Here is an 18842-nt window from a genome sequence, read left to right as displayed (position 1 = left end):
CTGGAAGACAAAACTTGGCATTGTTCTGAAGAAGGACGGGAACTGAGTCCGGTCGCTCAGACAGGAACAACTAGCTAAGTAACTTATCTGGGAAAACAGAATAAAAACAATTACTAAATATCTATTCTGTAATGTACTAAATCATAGGTATTCCAACGTGCGTCTGGTAGCCTCAGGGCAGTTTGACTGAGAGATGGCCATCGCGCAAATTACAGCTTTTCACCAGAGGAGAAAACATTTTCAGAGCTGAAATTGACATGTAGCTATAGTGTAATGTTAGAGACCACAGAAGTGAACCTTTCAAGCCTGTTTTCTCAACTCGCTGTTTCTCTGCAAGACATTACTCTATAAGCCATATCTCCAAAACTGGTGGGTCAAACTCAACAACCAATATGTCAATTTGAAGCTATGATTCCCTGCTTTCATATGACATGAAAAAACGAAAATTCAAAAAAATCCAATGGCAGTCCCTCAGTCAAATTTTGTCACATATGCCCTCTTCACATTTTGTGAATGAAGCCTTATTTTTGTCTTCAACCAGCCAAAATTCTCACACGTCTCCCCCCTTCTCCGCTCCCTCCATTGGCTCCCGGTCGCTGCCCGCACAGAGTAAAAAACTCTGATGCTGGCATTCAAAGCAACCAAAGGCATGGCTCCCCCATATCTTGCAAGTCTGATCGCACCCTACAAACCCTCCCGAGCACTCAGATCAGCCAACGCAGGGAAGCTGGAAGTACCCTCACTAAAAACGCTGGGACAACGCTCCACACGTCCGAAACTCTTCTGGCTCCAAAACTATGTAATACACTTCACATCACAATCAGAACTGCAGCCTCAATCCCAATCTTACTCCGTGGTCTGAAAACCCACCTCTTCAGACTCTATCACGGCACTTATACTTGCTCTAGCCACGACATTTCTTTATGTAGACTATAGATAGCATTGTATGTAGACTTATATCATTTTTATGTAGACATAGCACTATAGGACATACATTGCAGTTCCAGTATATTGATATTCCACTGTTACGTTCTTAGCTTACGTATGATTCATGATAACTACTTTTTATGTATGTGATGTATTGCAATGCTTTTTGTTCTTGCTTAATGTAAGTCAATGTAAATGTACTCGATGTAAATCGCTCTGGATTATAGATTTCCAAACAGCCAAGTAAGCACAATTAAATAAAATAATCTATGGTGAAAGGGCATAGGAAACTTACCATGGGCACTCTGTATACACCCAATATTCTAGAGAGGGTAATAGAACTTTTTGAGGTACTAGGACCCACAATTCCAAGTACTGGAGGAGACCCAACACAGCTCTGATCCAGTGTAAACTTCTCCTCTCTCCCACTGATCAGTGACAACGCTGCAGGGACTGCAACTCCAACCGTTAAACAGGTGTCATAGATTCTGTATCCCAGAGTCACATTGGGGAGCAGGCTGGGGTCTCTGTTGATCTCAGTGATGGCAAAAGCCATGATCTGTGGCAATCTGAACGCCTCCATTATAAAACTAACACACACACACACATTTACACTGTAGTAGCCTTGAATATCATTGCTGTCGGGCAGAAACCTTGTATCTCCATATTTAAACGTTCTGTTTTTTATTTAATAAATTACTTACTTACTAAAAGAAGTTTGTGCTATTTTTGAAGAAAATATTTAAGTGAAAGTGCTTGTGACTAAATAATAACTACCCTAGATACATTCCAAACACATGTTCTGAGAAGGTTTCCACTCGACAGCCTGTATCTTTATAGAAATATAAACATCAACTAATCATGTTTCTATACATCAAAACAAGGTTGGTGTTGTCTTGCTGGCTATTGGTGATACTCACCGACTGCAGGAGGGCTTCTGCTCCTTGGACTGTGTGAAGGTCAGCTCAGGGAACACAGAGGCCAGGTGTAAAGGAAACAAGCCACCCAGAAGCACATCTCCAGCCTTGTACATTCCTCCGTGAAATGATGCCTGCAACTCACAAGAAGAGGAAGAAGACAAAGGGGAGAAGGAAGAGAACATCATCAAGTATGAAAACAGTTGTATGTCTGGAGAAGCCCTCATGACTGTCCTCCTCTGTCTAACAAACAACCCCCCCCTCACCGTCTCTCCATCCATTGTCCAGTTGTTAGGTTTTATACACAGTGCAGTGCCGTCCCCTGTGCCAGATGACGACATTACGTAATCTTTCACAACACCGATCTGGGCCTTTAGGCACACACAGAGGCAGAGCTTAACATACATACATACGTAGGTACCAGTGGCGGAAAGTATAAACAAAGTAGATTCACTGCATCTACTTTGTTTGAGGTATTTGTATTTCACTTGAGTATTTGTCATTTCCAATGCTTTTACTTCTACTCCACTACATCTCCAATCTCAATGTTTTGAGACTTTTACTCCTCTACCTTTATTTGGAAACTTTTAGTTACTTTGTAGATTTCGATTATTATTACCAAACATACATTAACCACATCAGCCTTATATACAGTACATTTCGGCCATTTGAAAATAGCCGATTGCGACGCATTGTGAGCTTGTAGATCAGCTATTTTCAAAAGATTTTTTAGACATTTGAAATGGGCCATATTCTACGTATATAATCAGTAGGCTACTTTTGGTACACTAAGTACATTTTGATGCCACAGGTTGCCGTTCAGTGGCAGGTTGTCGGTCAGAGGCACCTGGAAAATTTGGGCACCGTAAAAACTGTTCAGCTCTGAAGTTGTTAATCAGAGCAGTGGTCAGTCCTCCACACTTCTCAGGTGGCCACTCCATTACCACTGAAGTGTGAGGGAAAACAAGAGTAAAGCCCAAGGCATATCTTCAACTCACCAGTTGTGTCCCAAATGACAGTCCCTTAGTTGAGTGATGTCATGCAGGCACAGACGCGCACGCGCACACGCACACTCTCACACACACACACACACACACACACACACACACACACACACACACACACACACACACACACACACACACACACACACACACACACAAACACACACAAACAATAATGTTATTTAATTAACCCAGGCCTTAGAGGCAACTTAAATAACACAACATATTATTGGGTTGTGCAGGTGAGACTTAGAAAACCCTGTGGGGTTTAAAAGGTTAATATAACAATGGGTAGATGCAGGCCCGGCTACAGAATGGAATGACTCAGGGTGCCGTCAATAATTCTCAGGGGGCACAATAAGTGAATGTTTTTCCCCCATTTCATACAGCTATTGCGCTGTTAAATTAAACGGCTAGGGTGCGACCTGTACGTTACTCTGCCTCTAGATGGCGCAGTGGACTGTGTGGGGGTTTGGAGAAGTCATCTGACAGAATAAGAATGGCTTGTCTGTGCCCAGCGGATTGATTTAACAATGCAATAGCTGAATCCTGAAATAAAATAACATTTACTAGCACTGCTGTTAAATAGGCCTATTTATTTAACTTAATTAAGTGGTGGTCTACAATCTGCAAACCAATTACCAATTAATCAATACAAAAACGAATTTCTGAAACTGCAGCATTTATTTAATGAAGTCAATCAAAAATGTATTCAATCATGAATCAAACAAAAAAAGTGCAAACGTTTAGCCTAACAGGCTATTCAATAATTCATTATCAATATAGGTCTAAATCAAAAACGGAGTTGACGTTTTGAACTGCAGCCCATGCTGCCCAGCCAAGACACAACATTTAACAAGAATGAAACAGTAGGCTATGAAATCTTATATTTTAATGTGGCCATGAAAAACAAAAAAGAGGAGATCCTATATGCCTATAATATTGTCTCTGGTGTGTTACGCAGCTCAGCGGCTGTCAGAGTCAGTGTTTGTGTACTGTCTCTGTCTCTCTCTCTCGCTCTCCCCTCCCTCTCTCAGTCTCTCTCTCTCTCTCTCTCTCTCTCTCTCTCTCTCTCTCTCTCATCTCTCTCTCGCTCGAGAGCTTCTGGCTCGTTGACAAAGCCAGTCAGCCAGGCGAGCCAGCACTTCACCAAGTTCAGCATTCTGCTGCAATGATACAAACAAAAGAGAGAATAGAAAAAATTAAGCCTATATGCATAGCTATTTAGATAGCCCCTCTCAGACAGACATGACAAATAATAAGCAGCAAAACGAAGCCAGCTAAAATTCTGACTTACCCTTGCAGTCAGTAGAGTTGCAGCCTCCTTGTCTCTGTGTTGAACCTCCTGAATAAGCGCTCCTTCCATGGGACGTCCCGAAATGTATTTGTAAGGTCCGCTTCAAACGCTAATTGAATCAAGTTCGCCTTTCTTTTGTGAAGCATGCTTCGTCTGTGCGGACTGAAGACATTGGTCAAAGTTGAGAAGGTGTTTTCACACGTAGCTGAGGATGCTCCAAATGTAATACTGTGTTTCAGTGCGATAAGCACGCATGGCATGGCTTTAAGAGACGCAGAATAGCGCTGTAGGATCACAGCGGGGGTCCATTTCTCTTTAGTAGTGGAGGCCGCGTCTGCCTCGGCCATTTGAGACAGTAAAAACTCTCGAGCTACAACAAATTCTGACTCCACCACAGCTGTGTTGGTGAGCTCTAACAGTGGTTTCACCTTCTGTACATCCAAAAAGTGTTCACTGGCTGGGTCAAGGGCGCACATCGCCTCAACAAGCTGGCTGTTCCGTTCACTAAATCGAGCTTTCATCTCTCCAGTAACATTGTCTAGTGTGCTGAAAAAAAGCCTCTTGCATTCTGCCTCACTGCTTCTCTCCTGCTGCTCCTGGCCTACTGTGCTCTCCACAACATACCCGCGCAGGTGTGCAGGGACTTGACGTACTCGCTTTGGGAGTGGAGGTGCAGTTGCTTGCTGTGGCTGTGCGTCTGGTGCGCTCTGTGCGCCGTTGGAACGCTGTGCTGCTGTAGCCCGTGTCCAAATGGCCTGGAACTCCCCATCAGTTCGAAGTCTCTCCACACAAGTCAAGGCACATTTTACAAGCGTCACTCCTGTATATAGGTCTGTTGTTTTAGCCTGTAGCTGTCTGTTAGGGGGATCAAGTAGTGCCAGGATTTTGTGCACCATCACTGCAGTAAACATGAAATGCTTTTCAGTGATAGCATCAAGGAGCCCGGCTGCCTCTATTTTAAGTTCCGTGGGCACAATGCCACTGCTGCTGTCATCCTGGGCAAAGAACTGTACAATAGAGTCATAGCTGTTAACTATAACTGACACGGTAGCCAGGTGACCGGTCTATCTTTGGTCGAGTAGCCTTTTCAGTCGTTCTCCCTTGTACACCACGGCCACCGTCGGCTTTTTCAGGAAACGGTAAAGCATATCACACACTTCGAAAAAGGCTTTTAGTGCATTTTCAGCCGACATGGAGTGGATCACCACCAGGTGTAGTTGATGATTAAAACAATGCACATATGGGACAACTCTTTGAATTTTATCCTGCAATATCTTCTGCACCCCCCCTCTTTTCCCAGACATTACGCTCGCACCATCATAGCATTGACTGAGTATCTTGTCTGTGCCCACGCCTGCTGTATTCAGCTCAGAAAGGACGAGGTTTGTGAGACTTAAGGCATCACAGTGCTTTGTAGTGGCCATTATTAACAGCCTTTCACGCACCTCGTTAGCTGCATTCAGAAAACGGAGAACAATTGACACATTCTCGCACCCAGTAGGATCCTTTGTCCCATCCACCTTCAATGTGTACCAGCTATCCCCTATTTCTTCAACTATTTCGCTGATCACAATGTCACTCATTAGACCTATGATTTCGTTCTGAATTTCGTGTGACGTGTATGTGGCATTTTTGGGAATGTGGGTATATGCCTTCGCTAGTTCTGGGTCTTTCCTTACTGTGTTTCAATACGGTTATTGTGATCTCTATGACAATTATAATATTCTGAATATATTTTTGTTATTTTTGGTATTTTCATAACTTTTCATAGAACATAAACTGAGGGTGCACATTTTTCAACTGAGGGTGCTTTGCACCCCCAGGCACCCCCGTGACGCCGGCCGTGGGTCAGGTCTAAATGGATTCATTCAACACCACTGCTTACCCCATCCATCCCCATCCACAACAACTGTTTACATCAAAAAGGAAGCTCTCTGGAATTCAGTGTGATATTCAGCCTGACCCTGTGTACATATTCTGTCAAATAATAATGGCTTTAGTTTCCGACATACTATTGGTCCGACTGTCATCAGAACGACAACCTATACCTCAAACCCTAACCTAACCATGACCGCAAGCACGGAGCAGCGCGCGTTCGCCAACCTTCACCCATTCTGACCCGAGATCAGATTCATACGAGGTTTCCACTGGACGCACACACTGGTCTGATGAACCCATTCTGACCTGAGATCAGATTCTAAAAATGTCAGTCGTTCTTCGATTTTTCAAAAATAGCAGACCTACAAGCTCGTAGATCTGCTATTTTTCAATAGCTAAAGCATGACATGATGCCAACACCAAAATGGGTTCCCGTTCAGAATGGGTCAATCCGATCGTTGTTTCCGCATGTCGGTCCTATGGCGTGTCAGATTAAGCGTGCGGTACAGACAGACTGTACTGCATGCATACTGTACAACTCACTGTCATTAGATTTCTTCGTTAGTTTCCATTTCTTTTTCCTTGCTTCCTTAAATCTGAAGATGTCAATAAAAACTGCCTCGGAGGAGATGGAGAGAGAGGAACAGTGTCAGTACCTCAAAGACTGAACCAAAAATCTCTCGCACGCACACACGCACGCAGACACACACACACACACACACACACACACACACACACACAGAAACTTGAGCACATAGGCATACACAGGCAGGCAGGCAGGCAGGCAGGCAGGCAGGCAGGCAGACAGACAGACAGACAGCCAGACAGACAGACAGACAGACAGACAGACAGACAGACAGACAGACAGACAGACAGACAGACAGACAATACAAAGAACAAACCTCTTATCCTTCCCTATGGGGTTACATTCAGAACTGAGTGGTGCAACTCCTCTCTCCTAAAATAGGGCTCCTGCTTTTACACACATTTTAAATGTGAGACTTTTTTATTTTGTATACTCTAAATAGTTTTGAGGACTATTTATCCCAAAGGGACGTTTCATACACACAGTATATAACATGTATATACGTAGCCAGGGGGTCCGCAAAATAATTCAGATCCTTTTTTATTTTTTTTCAAAAATGGTATGTGTGATTTGTGTTTGTGAGCACACCATAATCAAAGTAATCCTTAATCACGTTCCATCATTCAAGGGCTTCTGGATAGAAATGAAACAAGACTCTGTGACTGTGACCAGCTGCTACACTGATGCAAGTCGGCCCGGCCTCCGATGAGAAGCTGCTGTAACGTCAAACCATAGCGAGGGAAAGCCAAGATACATGACTGGGATATCCTGCACAACACAACACTACAGTGGAAATAGAGCCAAGCAAGCAGACTCCATCCAGTCCCAACATATACCCTTTAGTTCACAACAAGGTGGCACAAGAGATGCTATACGTTCCGTCCCGGAGGACTCATCCACGGCGGCATCTAGGAAGCAGGAGTGGGAGTGTGCGGGGCCCTCCCGTATGCATCGCTACATGTGTGACGCGGGTGACGGCGTTGAAGGAGAGGACATGCTCACTTCTTCAAAGTGGGGCTTGACAGACAGTGGACCCTACACTGAACCGCCTGCTCACTGGAGCCGGCTTCTTCAAAGTGGGGCTTGACAGACAGTGGACCCTACACTGAACCGCCTGCTCACTGGAGCCGGCTTCTTCAAAGTGGGGCTTGACAGACAGTGGACCCTACACTGAACCGCCTGCTCACTTCTTCAAAGTGGGGCTTGACAGGCAGTGGACCCTACACTGAACCGCCTGCTCACTTCTTCAAAGTGGGGCTTGACAGACAGTGACAGCATGCAGAGTGTGGGGAGCCTGAGCAGTCTGCCGAACACATAATTAACACCTGCCCCCTGTACAGACCACCTTCAGGAGGCCCGGCCTCTTCCACGTGGGACCAGAGACAGATTATAAATGATGTGTGACCGTATGCACGTCGGTTCTGAAACTCTTAACAGCAGTAAGATGGTGAAATTGTGGCTGCTATCTCAACACCACACCATTAGTTGCTATATGCTGTGTGTGAATATTACAGAGAAAGCTGACAATATTCTGCATGCCCATACAGGGCCTGTCAAGTCATCACTTACAACACTGGAACAGTATACCGGCCCAGCCAGTCAAACTGTCAACGAAAGAACACAGTCAACCTGCGCACGCACGCACGCACGCACGCACGCACGCACGCACACACGCACGCACGCACGCACGCACGCACGCACACACACACACACACACACACACACACACACACACACACACACACACACACACAGAGTCATTTTTTAGCTTTTGCTTTCCTTAGGTAGGCCTACTTGTTACAGCAAGGGAGAACTTTCTTTTAAAAGCTTATTGTTTAACAGAAAATATTCTTTTGATTAATTTCACTTACTACCTCTGGACTAGCAGATGTTTCTGAACAAATGATGACTGTATGCACACTGTGTCTATAAGAAACAACATCTGCATGTCCCCAGAGAGTCAAAGTTAACCCATTTTGGGCGGGAACCCCTTTTGTTTTTTTAAGTATTATACTTTAGCTATTGAAAAATAGCAGATCTACAAGCTCCATAGCGCGGCACCGGGTGCCGTGCTACAAGCTTGTAGGTCTGCTATTTTTGAAAAATCGTAAAAATGTGGTGCAAATCTTTGAATATATATTCTTTTCAGAGCAAACGTTTTTAACTCATATCTGGAACAACATATTTTCAGATGGGGGTCGGCGGCCAAATACAGATAATTTTTGGGGTTCTTGACATGAAATACTGAGCACCACTGATATAGAAACATTGGTATTTCAGAAAACTGTCATGATTTAAAGGAACTTTTTTTTAAATTTCGATGCCAGGCCTAAATGGGTTAAAGGAGAGTGGAAGACAGGAGCAGAAAGAGAACAGACAGACATCAACGCAAAGAGGACACGTCCAGAAACAACACAGAGTGCAGGTGATACAGTATTGGTTATAGGTTAAGTCATGAGGCTCTGAATCACAATTGTATTAAGCTGTCATTCCGAGAACCAAACTCGTACTTACTGTAGTTTATTACCTTGGGGTAACGGGTTACATTAATAACCTAGGCACAGTTTGAGTGTCAACCACAGTTTGGAGTTTCAAATTCACTGACTTTTAAACGTTGCACTGTCTGACATGTGTCCTCCTATACCTCTCTAGTCTATGCAAACTGAGTCTAGGTTTTATCTAGTCAGATTACATCGATGGCTGCTATGAAAATCCATGCCCAAAATTCACTGTGACTGGACCATGCAAAATGCCCGTGGTCTGCTTGTCATCTCCAATCAAAATGTCCTAAGAAAGATGGAATTTAAAACGGTCATTGGGCTGCGAATCTTTAGGTGTCCCACGATTCGATTCGATTCCGATTCTTGGGGTGACGATTCGATTCAAAAACGATCTTTTCGATTTTTCCGATTCTCGATTCAAAAAAGATTTTTTTCGATTCTAAAGCAGTTTTTTTTTAATTAAAAACAATTAAATAGAATTTTACTAATTTTACTAAAGTATTTTTTTTTTACTAAATGTACTCTGCTTTCATGCCAGAAGACTCCAGTCTTCTGGCATGAAAGCAGAGTACATTTAGTAAAAAGCTTGTATAATTGTAAAGGTTTTATCAACTGAATGATTTAAACACACAAAGGTTAAATCCAAGAGTAAGAACATGTCTCATTGATAGCTTGCACAAATTTGAACCAGTACAAAAGTTACAAAATCTCTTCTCACTCAATACCAGAACAATACATTAGTATTAAAACAGGTGTAAAATAAATACAATTGGCAGGCTTAGCTTAGCTGGTAGTAAATGCACTATGCAGAAACCCAGGCCATAATGCATTGCATGCACAGGTACATTTGTAAAAGGAAAAAAAAAAAAAAAAACTTTTTTTAAGTTTGGCTGTTTTGTTGTTGTTTTCAGCACAGTTCATTGGGACACAAACACAATGCTGTTGTTTTGTAGACGGGCTGTATTAAGACTTCTAGCTTCCATTAAAACAAGATCTCTAGTAATGTGGTGATTGGGCATGCGCCCAAACCCCTGTCCAATCTTTAGCTATGGATAGTTAGTTAGCTACGAATCTAGGTATGCAGTTGTTTATGATTGCCCCTCGCTCTGTATTAAACATGAATACAGATATCATGTCAATTCTATTCTGGCTGAGCAGGGTAATACTACATTTAGCCAAAAATGATCCTGCTCAATCAGCTGTTGCCAAGCTGTTATTAGACAGCTACCTGGCAATTCCCCTGCCTGCAGTCCCTCCCGGGTATATGGTAACAGAATTGTACTACTGAAATCGTATTTTTGCATACGATTATACTATATGTATAATCCATCTAGTATGTGTTGTGATTGCCATACATTCCTTGTGTTTGTTGTGTTTTCGATAATAATGTATTATTGTAAAGTCTTGCATACTGCATTGTGCACAGGTAAGTAAGTAACCCTTGCTGAGCCATGAGGGCCCATAGTTGCAGGAGCCTATCTCCTGTTTCTGTAGCGTGAGGCAGCTCGATGTACAAATACAACTCCTGGACATGATGTACAAGTACACCCCCTGGACGTGACGCTAGTATGTCGCAGGGACTGATGCTGAGTGCCAAGCATGGAGGCACTGGGTCCCATTTTTCAGAGTCGACATACTATTGGCCTGACTGTCATTAGGCCGACAACCTACCTCAAACCCTATCCTAACCGCAAGCACGGAGCAACGCACGTCGGACCAACACATGTTCGGGAGCGACGGGTTATTTCCGCTCTGACCACAAGGCCACTCTGACCACAAGTAAAAACAATATAAGAAAAAGACCGCACACTCGTAGCCACGATGCTGTATATATTGACAAGAATCCAACGTTTCGACCTATAGGAGGTCTTCTTCAGGGAGACTCTGACCACAAGGCCACTGAGCTGTGCATTAGTGCCATGACTGGCATCGAGCATAAATATATGGAGTATAAATTAGGCTGTAGCTGTATGTATCAGAATGTGGTACCGAACGACACTGAACTTTTCGGTACTTCTTGGCCGGAGCCGAATACCGAATATAGGAAACAGTTGGCCGAAAACAGAATACCGAATACGATTAATATTATATATCTTTTTTCCTACCATTGCTGTCATGGCCGTACCTTAAAGCTACCTGATTTATGGCAAAATAAATGGTTATGGCAAAACTTAACTTAAATAATAATCACTATTATGTTTTATAAATTATGGGTCCATAAAACGGCCGAATGTTCGGTGCATCACTAAATAAAAGGTAGTGTATTTCGATACCCAGCCCAAGCTGGAGATTATTGTCTACTTTGGAGGGGACATGAGCAGGACGTTGTCTACAGCAGAATGATTTACATTGCGCTCTGTGTGCAGATGTTTTGGTAAAAACCTGGGGTTGTGTACTGTACAGGTCACTGTGCAATATGACATGCATAATGTCTTGCAATTGCTGATTCGGCCTAGCACCATGGACACATCCAATCAAATATAATCTTTTTGACCAAATACCTCAATATTGATATTGAAACGACATTGTGGGGATAATTGATGCTTTCACAAAATATTGAAATAAATATAATCATGTCATGCCTATATAATAACAAAGAGGGAAAGGCAAATAAAAGAACAGGCAGAACATTCCATTGCAGCCTTTAAAAACCAGGAAAAGACAACACATCATAATATTACCACATCCAAAATCATGAAGCAACCTATAGCCTGAAAAAACAAAATATACAGTATATAATCTGATCTCTAATTTGCAAATGTTCAAATGGCTCACTGAAGACGAAACATTGACTGCCTGACAGAATCACCTGAGTTTCCTTTTCTTTTTTATCTTTTAGTTTCATCCCAATAATCAATGGTCAAGAATAGAATGCGCATATACACAGACTTGCAAAACAATCAAAGTCCAGACTTTGCTACCATAACAAGCCCAGGAATATCCCACAGTGCGGTCTTGAAATAGGCTAGTTAAAGTTCCATGCTCTAAGTATGTAGCTAGGCTAAATGCTGATGTTTATCGCAGTAACGGAATCAGTAGGCACAGCTAAAGGGCTAAAAAGGTACGGGTCAAATGAAAAGAGACAATCCCTATTAGTAGGAGATCAATTACACCCATCCTGATCAAAGTGATTGAACCGACCGACATTGCCCTGCATGCTTAGAGACTGCTCTCTCGCTATAGTGGGGCTAAGAAAGTGGTATCAGCAAAGTCCTATATATGCACATGTACTGTAGGCCTATACCTACAGTATATAGAAAGAAACATAAACCAGTGCATGTCCTCTGAGAACAGAGGGCCCTGCATGGTGGATATTGTCCATACCAGAGGTTTTGCTGTCTGGGAGTAAATCTAAACTTTCCCCAAAGAGCTTATAATGCCATTTCTAAAGGACCGTCTTGTCTTGTTTTTATCCCACTGTATGACCATTTCCCAAATCATATCCGACATACAGTGTTTTGATTTTCGAGTCATTTGATTGATTTAAAACTTGCTTCAAATATGTAATCCTACAAAATGAACTTTACTACTTTACTTATATATCGTCCCAGTTATTGGTAGCTACAACCAGGCCTGGAATTTCATCCTTTTAGGGGCAAGGCCACTTGGCCTTTAGTGTGGTCAACTTTTTGAGGGCACAAGGCCGAGTGCCAGGGCATGAAGGCCATCAATTAAAACAATGATTTTAAGTCCCCGACAGAGGATCACTGGGTTAAACTGTGAGGTAATTCACAGAAAATACAATGACAGTAACTTTTGAATAAGGGCTTGGTTTAGAAAAGCCTATACCAAAGACGATCCAGTGCCTCCCTAATCCTATACTTGGTACTCAGCATCAAGGGTTGGATTGTGGGTAAGTCCCTGCGACATAGCCTACTAGGCCAGGGGTTCTCAACCCATGGGTCGCGACCCCTCGGGGGGGTCGCCAAATTATTTGGGGGGGAGTTTACATACAGTACGTGGTGCATGCATAAACTTTCCTTAATGATTATATCTTGTTTAAGTATTCATTCTGGGTGCCTGCCATGCAATGGCAGAAACACAGGTTGAAATCCGAAACCAATACTTAATCATCAAGACACAAAACTTTGACCGCTATGGCCGGCCACACGGTTTACCAAAGCCCCACAATATATACATCGAAACGTGCGGCTCGGCCGGGAATGGTGTGCTTGTGCTTTTCTTTCCGATTCGAGTTACCGTGCCGACGTAATTCGCAATAAACGACGCGAAAAATGCCCCATGCAAAGTCAATGGGGAAACGCGGGTAAAAACAGAAAACGACACGTTACTTTGGAGCCACATTGCTCTTGCACACTGTTACGTAGACACACGATTTAAACGTCAAACAGCACAGGAGGCCATCGACTTTGTCCTGGTTGAGACGGAATTCGAATACGTTGCACGGTTTGCCCGCTATCGCAGTTCAAAGTGTGTGTGGTCTGAGCAAAAATCTCGACTTAGAGTGTCGCACGCCCAGAGAGAGACCGGGTCAGAGTGAGCAGCCAGTGTCAAAACTGTAGCGAAATTCTCCGAACAAATCGTCCTCACGGCCAAAATATTAACTTTACACACATGGGTTTCGGTAATTCTGTAGCCACACTCGTCCTCTTTCCCCCAATGTCACAACCACAGCCCAGATTCATACGGTACGTGAACTACAGCCCTGAAAGCGACAGGTGTACCATCATAATGTGTCATAAGACGCCATGTTAACTGCCTGAATGAGTCAGCTATTTTTTCATCACAAACACAATTTCTTAACTCGCTCTTATAACCACGTTTTTTATCGTACCAATACCACGATCGCACACGGCGTACCTCAATGTCTCGGGTCACTCATGGCGAAAACAAAAATCGCATTCGACTTTTACTTTTTGCGCTAGAGCAATTTGTTCGGACCGTATATCTGAACAAATTCTCTCATTGAGTCACTGTGCTGACTTTCAAGTGTTTGCATTCGCATAGACTAGCCCTGCCCCAAGCTCAGGTGAAATTGATACTTTGTTAATGATTCAAGGTCAAGTTGACACGAACGCAAATGCACGCACATGCACACATGTGCACGCACACACACACACATTGAAAGTCAATAGAGAAAATTGGGGAAACACGTAACTCTGTCATTTCTCAACCGTTTCAGACGCGGGGTGGCTCGCCGGAACCGGGGCGCCCCCTGAGCGAAACCAAATGGACACACACACACACACGCACGCGCGCGCGCGCACACACACACACACACACACACACACACACACACACACACACACAAACCCTCTCTTCCTATTGGCTGGCCTTTACACAGCTCTAACTTTTGCTTGCAGCATGCTACAGTCTTGAAACCTGCTCCATGGACTTGGACCACCAATAGGAGCACGCTGTAAATGTTTAATTGCTTAAGCCCCGCCCATCTGTCTTCCTATTGGCTGGCCTTTACACAGCTCTAACTATTGTTTACAACATGCTACAGCCTCAAACTTTGGTACATGGACGTAGACCATCAAGAGGAACAAGCTGTAATGGCTTAATTGCTTAAGCCCCGCCCCTCTGTATTCCTATTGGCTGGCCTTTACACAGCTATAACTTTTGTTTGCAACATGCTACAGTCTTGAAACTTGCTCCATGGACTTGGACCACCAATAGGAGCACGCTGTAAATGTTTAATTGCTTAAGCCCCGCCCCTCTGTCTTCCTATTGGCTGGCCTTTACACAGCTCTAACTATTGTTTACAACATGCTACAGCCTCAAACTTTGGTACATGGACGTAGACCATCAAGAGGAACAAGCTGTAATGGCTTAATTGCTTAAGCCCCGCCCCTCTGTATTCCTATTGGCTGGCCTTTACACAGCTATAACTTTTGTTTGCAACATGCTACAGTCTTGAAACTTGCTCCATGGACTTGGACCACCAATAGGAGCATGCTGGAAATGTTTAATTGCTTAAGCCCCGCCCCTCTGTCTTCCTATTGGCTGGCCTTTACACAGCTCTAACTATTGTTTACAACATGCTACAGCCTCAAACTTTGGTACATGGACGTAGACCATCAAGAGGAACAAGCTGTAATGGCTTAATTGCTTAAGCCCCGCCCCTCTGTATTCCTATTGGCTGGCCTTTACACAGCTATAACTTTTGTTTGCAACATGCTACAGTCTTGAAACTTGCTCCATGGACTTGGACCACCAATAGGAGCACGCTGTAAATGTTTAATTGCTTAAGCCCCGCCCCTCTGTATTCCTATTGGCTGGCCTTTGCACAGCTATAACTTTTGTTTGCAACATGCTACAGTCTTGAAACTTGCTCCATGGACTTGGACCACCAATAGGAGCACGCTGTAAATGTTTAATTGCTTAAGCCCCGCCCCTCTGTCTTCCTATTGGCTGGCCTTTACACAGCTATAACTTTTGTTTGCAACATGCTACAGTCTTGACACTTGCTCCATGCACTTAGACCAAGTTGACCACCTCTCACACACACACACGCACACACGAACGCACATGCACGCACATGCACACATACACACATTGAAAGTCAATGGAGAATATCGGGGAAACACGTAACTTTGTCATTTCTCAACCGTTTTCGACGTTGGGCGGCTCGCCGGAACCGGGCCGCCCCCCTGAACGAAACCAAATGGACCCTTACAGCTCAGACATCTTAGCATTAGCATGTTAGCATTAGCATGTTAGCATGTTAGCATGATAGCATTAGCATGTTAGCATTATAGCATGAGCATGTTAGCATTAGCATGTTAGCATGTAGCATGTTAGCATTAGCATGTTAGCATTAGCATGTTAGCATGATAGCAGGTTAGCGTTAGCATTAAAATGTTAGCATGCTAGCATGTTAGCATGTTAGTATTAGCATGTTAGCATTATAATGTTGGTGGCGACATAATGCGCAATAAACTTAGACAAAATACCCCATTGAAAGTCAATGGGGAGACCTGGCTCACATGTAACCAAATTGACCCTTCTGAGAGGCTAAATGTCATCAAATGGTGGTCCGTGGCTCAAATGCTGCACAGACTTGGCGAGCTTCAGGCACCCAGTAAAATTTCTTGAAATTTTGTTTCTAGTTTATGATATATTTTCTCTATTATTATATGGTTATTTTTTACAGTCAGTTTGTATTGGTGGTGGGCAGGGGGACGGGGCGGGGGTCGCGAGACATGGCCAAAGAATTTCCGGGGGGTCCCCAGGCCAAAACGTTGAGAACCCCTGTACTATAGGCTATACTGTCATGTCCTGGGACCCCCTGTCATGATGTAGTGACAGGGGCATGTACTTCAAACCGCTGCGTGGCACGCTACAGGACAGACTCGCTATATAATATGCAGCTGAAACATGCCACATTATCACTTGAATTTATGTTTCCAAATGCTGCGTGTCAAATTGTGCATCAATTGAAACGTGCAGCTTTCATTTACCATATGAAGTGGTGCTGGAAGCCTTAGTAAGGCCATGATGGCACACATCATCAGTTGCAGTGCTTTCTGTATACTGTGATTGTGCAAGTGTGGGCAAGCACATTCTTGCACTGTTGCATACAGACATTTCCCCTTATTTGCAGTTTACCATGGCATGTCCCCTTTCTCCGACAAAACATCCTCTCATTAGCCCTATCCAAACGTTTATATATATATATATTAGGGATGTCAGGGGTTAACCAACTAACCGGTTAGCCGACCGTTAAGAAACATCCGGATATTATTATCAGCTTTAACGGTTAATTTGCATAATAATAAATGCGTGTTCTGATCTTATTTTAGATCGTTTTTAGTAATAGTACAACATAAACATTACAGAGACTGTAGTTGTCACTGTACAATACTTTAAAACAGTTGTCATGTTGCACACATGCCTAAAATTGCTCTTATTTGCGCCGCCCAGCTTGTCACACTCCAGGCTGCATGAACAGCGCTCTGGCTCTGTTTTCTGCCCCCTCAATGTCCCCGTTCTCTGTTGTATTTCAATGGCTAGTTGGCGACAAGCCTACAACGGTAGCGTTGTGGTAGTCAAAATGTAAGCGAGTGACAGGCTGACAGCGAGACGAGATTAACACATGTCGACCGTATCAATGCAGAGACCTACATTATTAAATCCATTATTGGCCATTTGGCCTGGAGGGAGAACGTTTACAGCCGCTGTCGCTTCCTCCTCAACCTCCTCCTCCTATCCGTCTCCTCGAGTCCCCACACTGGCACGGCTTAGTTACGGCTATCAAGTTAGCCATGTGCTATCGATGTTTGAGGGTTTTCTTGTCAGCGAAAAGTCAACAAACAGAACACGGTGACATGCATGCTGATCTTCCTTAATAATAAAAAAAGGCTTAGCCCATGCGTCCAGTGGCTTTATAGGTATAGGTTGCTCAGATCTGGACTGGATTTATTTATGTTTTGGACTAGAACCGGCGGACCTCTGTAGGCTACTGTAGACACGCAGATGCGATGCGTTGTTTATGGATGATTAAGCCTACAACAATTTATTTATATTGTTAAATGTTGCTTTTTAGTTTGTCTTTTAAAAAGGAGCATAAATAAATGTATACCATTCGTCTACCAACTTTAATTATGTAGCCTATACATGCATATTACATTTGGGGTAGCCTATTAAAAAAAAAAAAAAAAATCAACCACTATCCGTTAATGACCCGGTTAATCCTATCGGCTAACCGGCTGGGAAACTATCCGTTACTGACATCCCTAATATATATATATATATATATATATATATATATATATAGGGTGTGTGTGTGTGTGTGTGTGTGTGTGTGTGTGTGTGTGTGTGTAATAGCCTATTTGGAAACAGAAATTGAATAGAATTGTGGTGGACGGTCGGGTATAGTGAGTGACAGTCCTGATACAGTGAGTGACAACTAAGTGCCATGTACATTATTATTACTAGGCCTGCTATACTGCTTACCCAGTCTTCGAAGTGTTTGCTGCCATTGTGCAGGATATCTTCAAACTGGATGATGCAGTTGGCCACGAAGTCGTCGTATACGATGGGCGCGTCATGGAACACAGACAGTTCGATTTTCCTCCCGTCGTAGACCTCGGTGGTGAACTCGTCGTTCCACGCCGGACTGTTGGTCTTCTGCTTGGTGGACGTCTGGCCCACCCTGGAGTCGTCCACGTTCAGGGCTATGTACGTGTCCAGCAGAAACGTCTGCGTCTTCGGACCGACGGCATGTCGAAGGGACCAAGCCGTCGGTTTCAGGTCCAGCGCCTCGCAAATCTTGATTTTCAGCAGCCCATTGAACACCACCATGGCGGTGATGCGGACACAGCTGTCTAGATATGGAACACCGTTGCTGTAATAACTCCTTCCAGTTTTGGCCAAAATGCGGTCCTTGCTCAGTCACACGGCAACCAATTATAAATGTAACGGTCCAGACAAAGCGATGCTTTTATGGCCTTGTCGCTAACGTCACGCTATAGTAGCCTATTATAATGTAAAGTCATATTTCTATACAGTCACACGAACACGACATAAACAGTAAATATGCCAGCCCTGTATATACGCCTGAGCCTTGGTTTGGAAGTGCACCAAACCAGAGCATGCATGCAGTAAACAATAGCAACAGTCAAAAAGAAAATATTATATATTGAAAAGCCCCAAACAAAATCGGTGTGTCATGGTCTTGACCCCCCCGAAGCAGAAAAACAACTCCGTTAGTTAGGGCTCTGTCTGACTCTGCCTGCCTGTCTGTGGAAGCACTGTTCTGCACCG

At 43.6% G+C, this 18842-nt stretch overlaps 1 protein-coding gene across 2 annotated transcripts in view; it reads right to left on the bottom strand.

Annotated features, from left to right (window-relative positions):
* Positions 1-18452, bottom strand: part of LOC308328132 (protein kinase C epsilon type-like) — a 37373-nt gene extending 18921 nt beyond the window's left edge. For both annotated transcript variants that reach the window (XR_013965261.1, XM_080781851.1), the window contains exons 1-2: positions 18033-18452; positions 1848-1978 (exon numbers count right to left, since the gene is read on the bottom strand). Coding sequence is in view for 1 of the 2 variants with exons in the window: in XM_080781851.1 (XP_080637977.1) it covers positions 1848-1978; positions 18033-18380 (479 nt within the window). In the remaining variant the exon portion in view is untranslated. The remainder of the gene's footprint in view (positions 1-1847; positions 1979-18032) is intronic.
* Positions 18453-18842: the final 390 nt, after the last annotated feature.

The sequence above is a fragment of the Protomyctophum bolini genome, assembly GCF_963924005.1.
Source record: "Protomyctophum bolini genome assembly, chromosome: 14".
Lineage (NCBI taxonomy): Eukaryota > Metazoa > Chordata > Actinopteri > Myctophiformes > Myctophidae > Protomyctophum > Protomyctophum bolini.
Note: the sequence above shows the minus strand (reverse complement) of the source record. Positions and strands in the feature narration are given on the sequence as shown.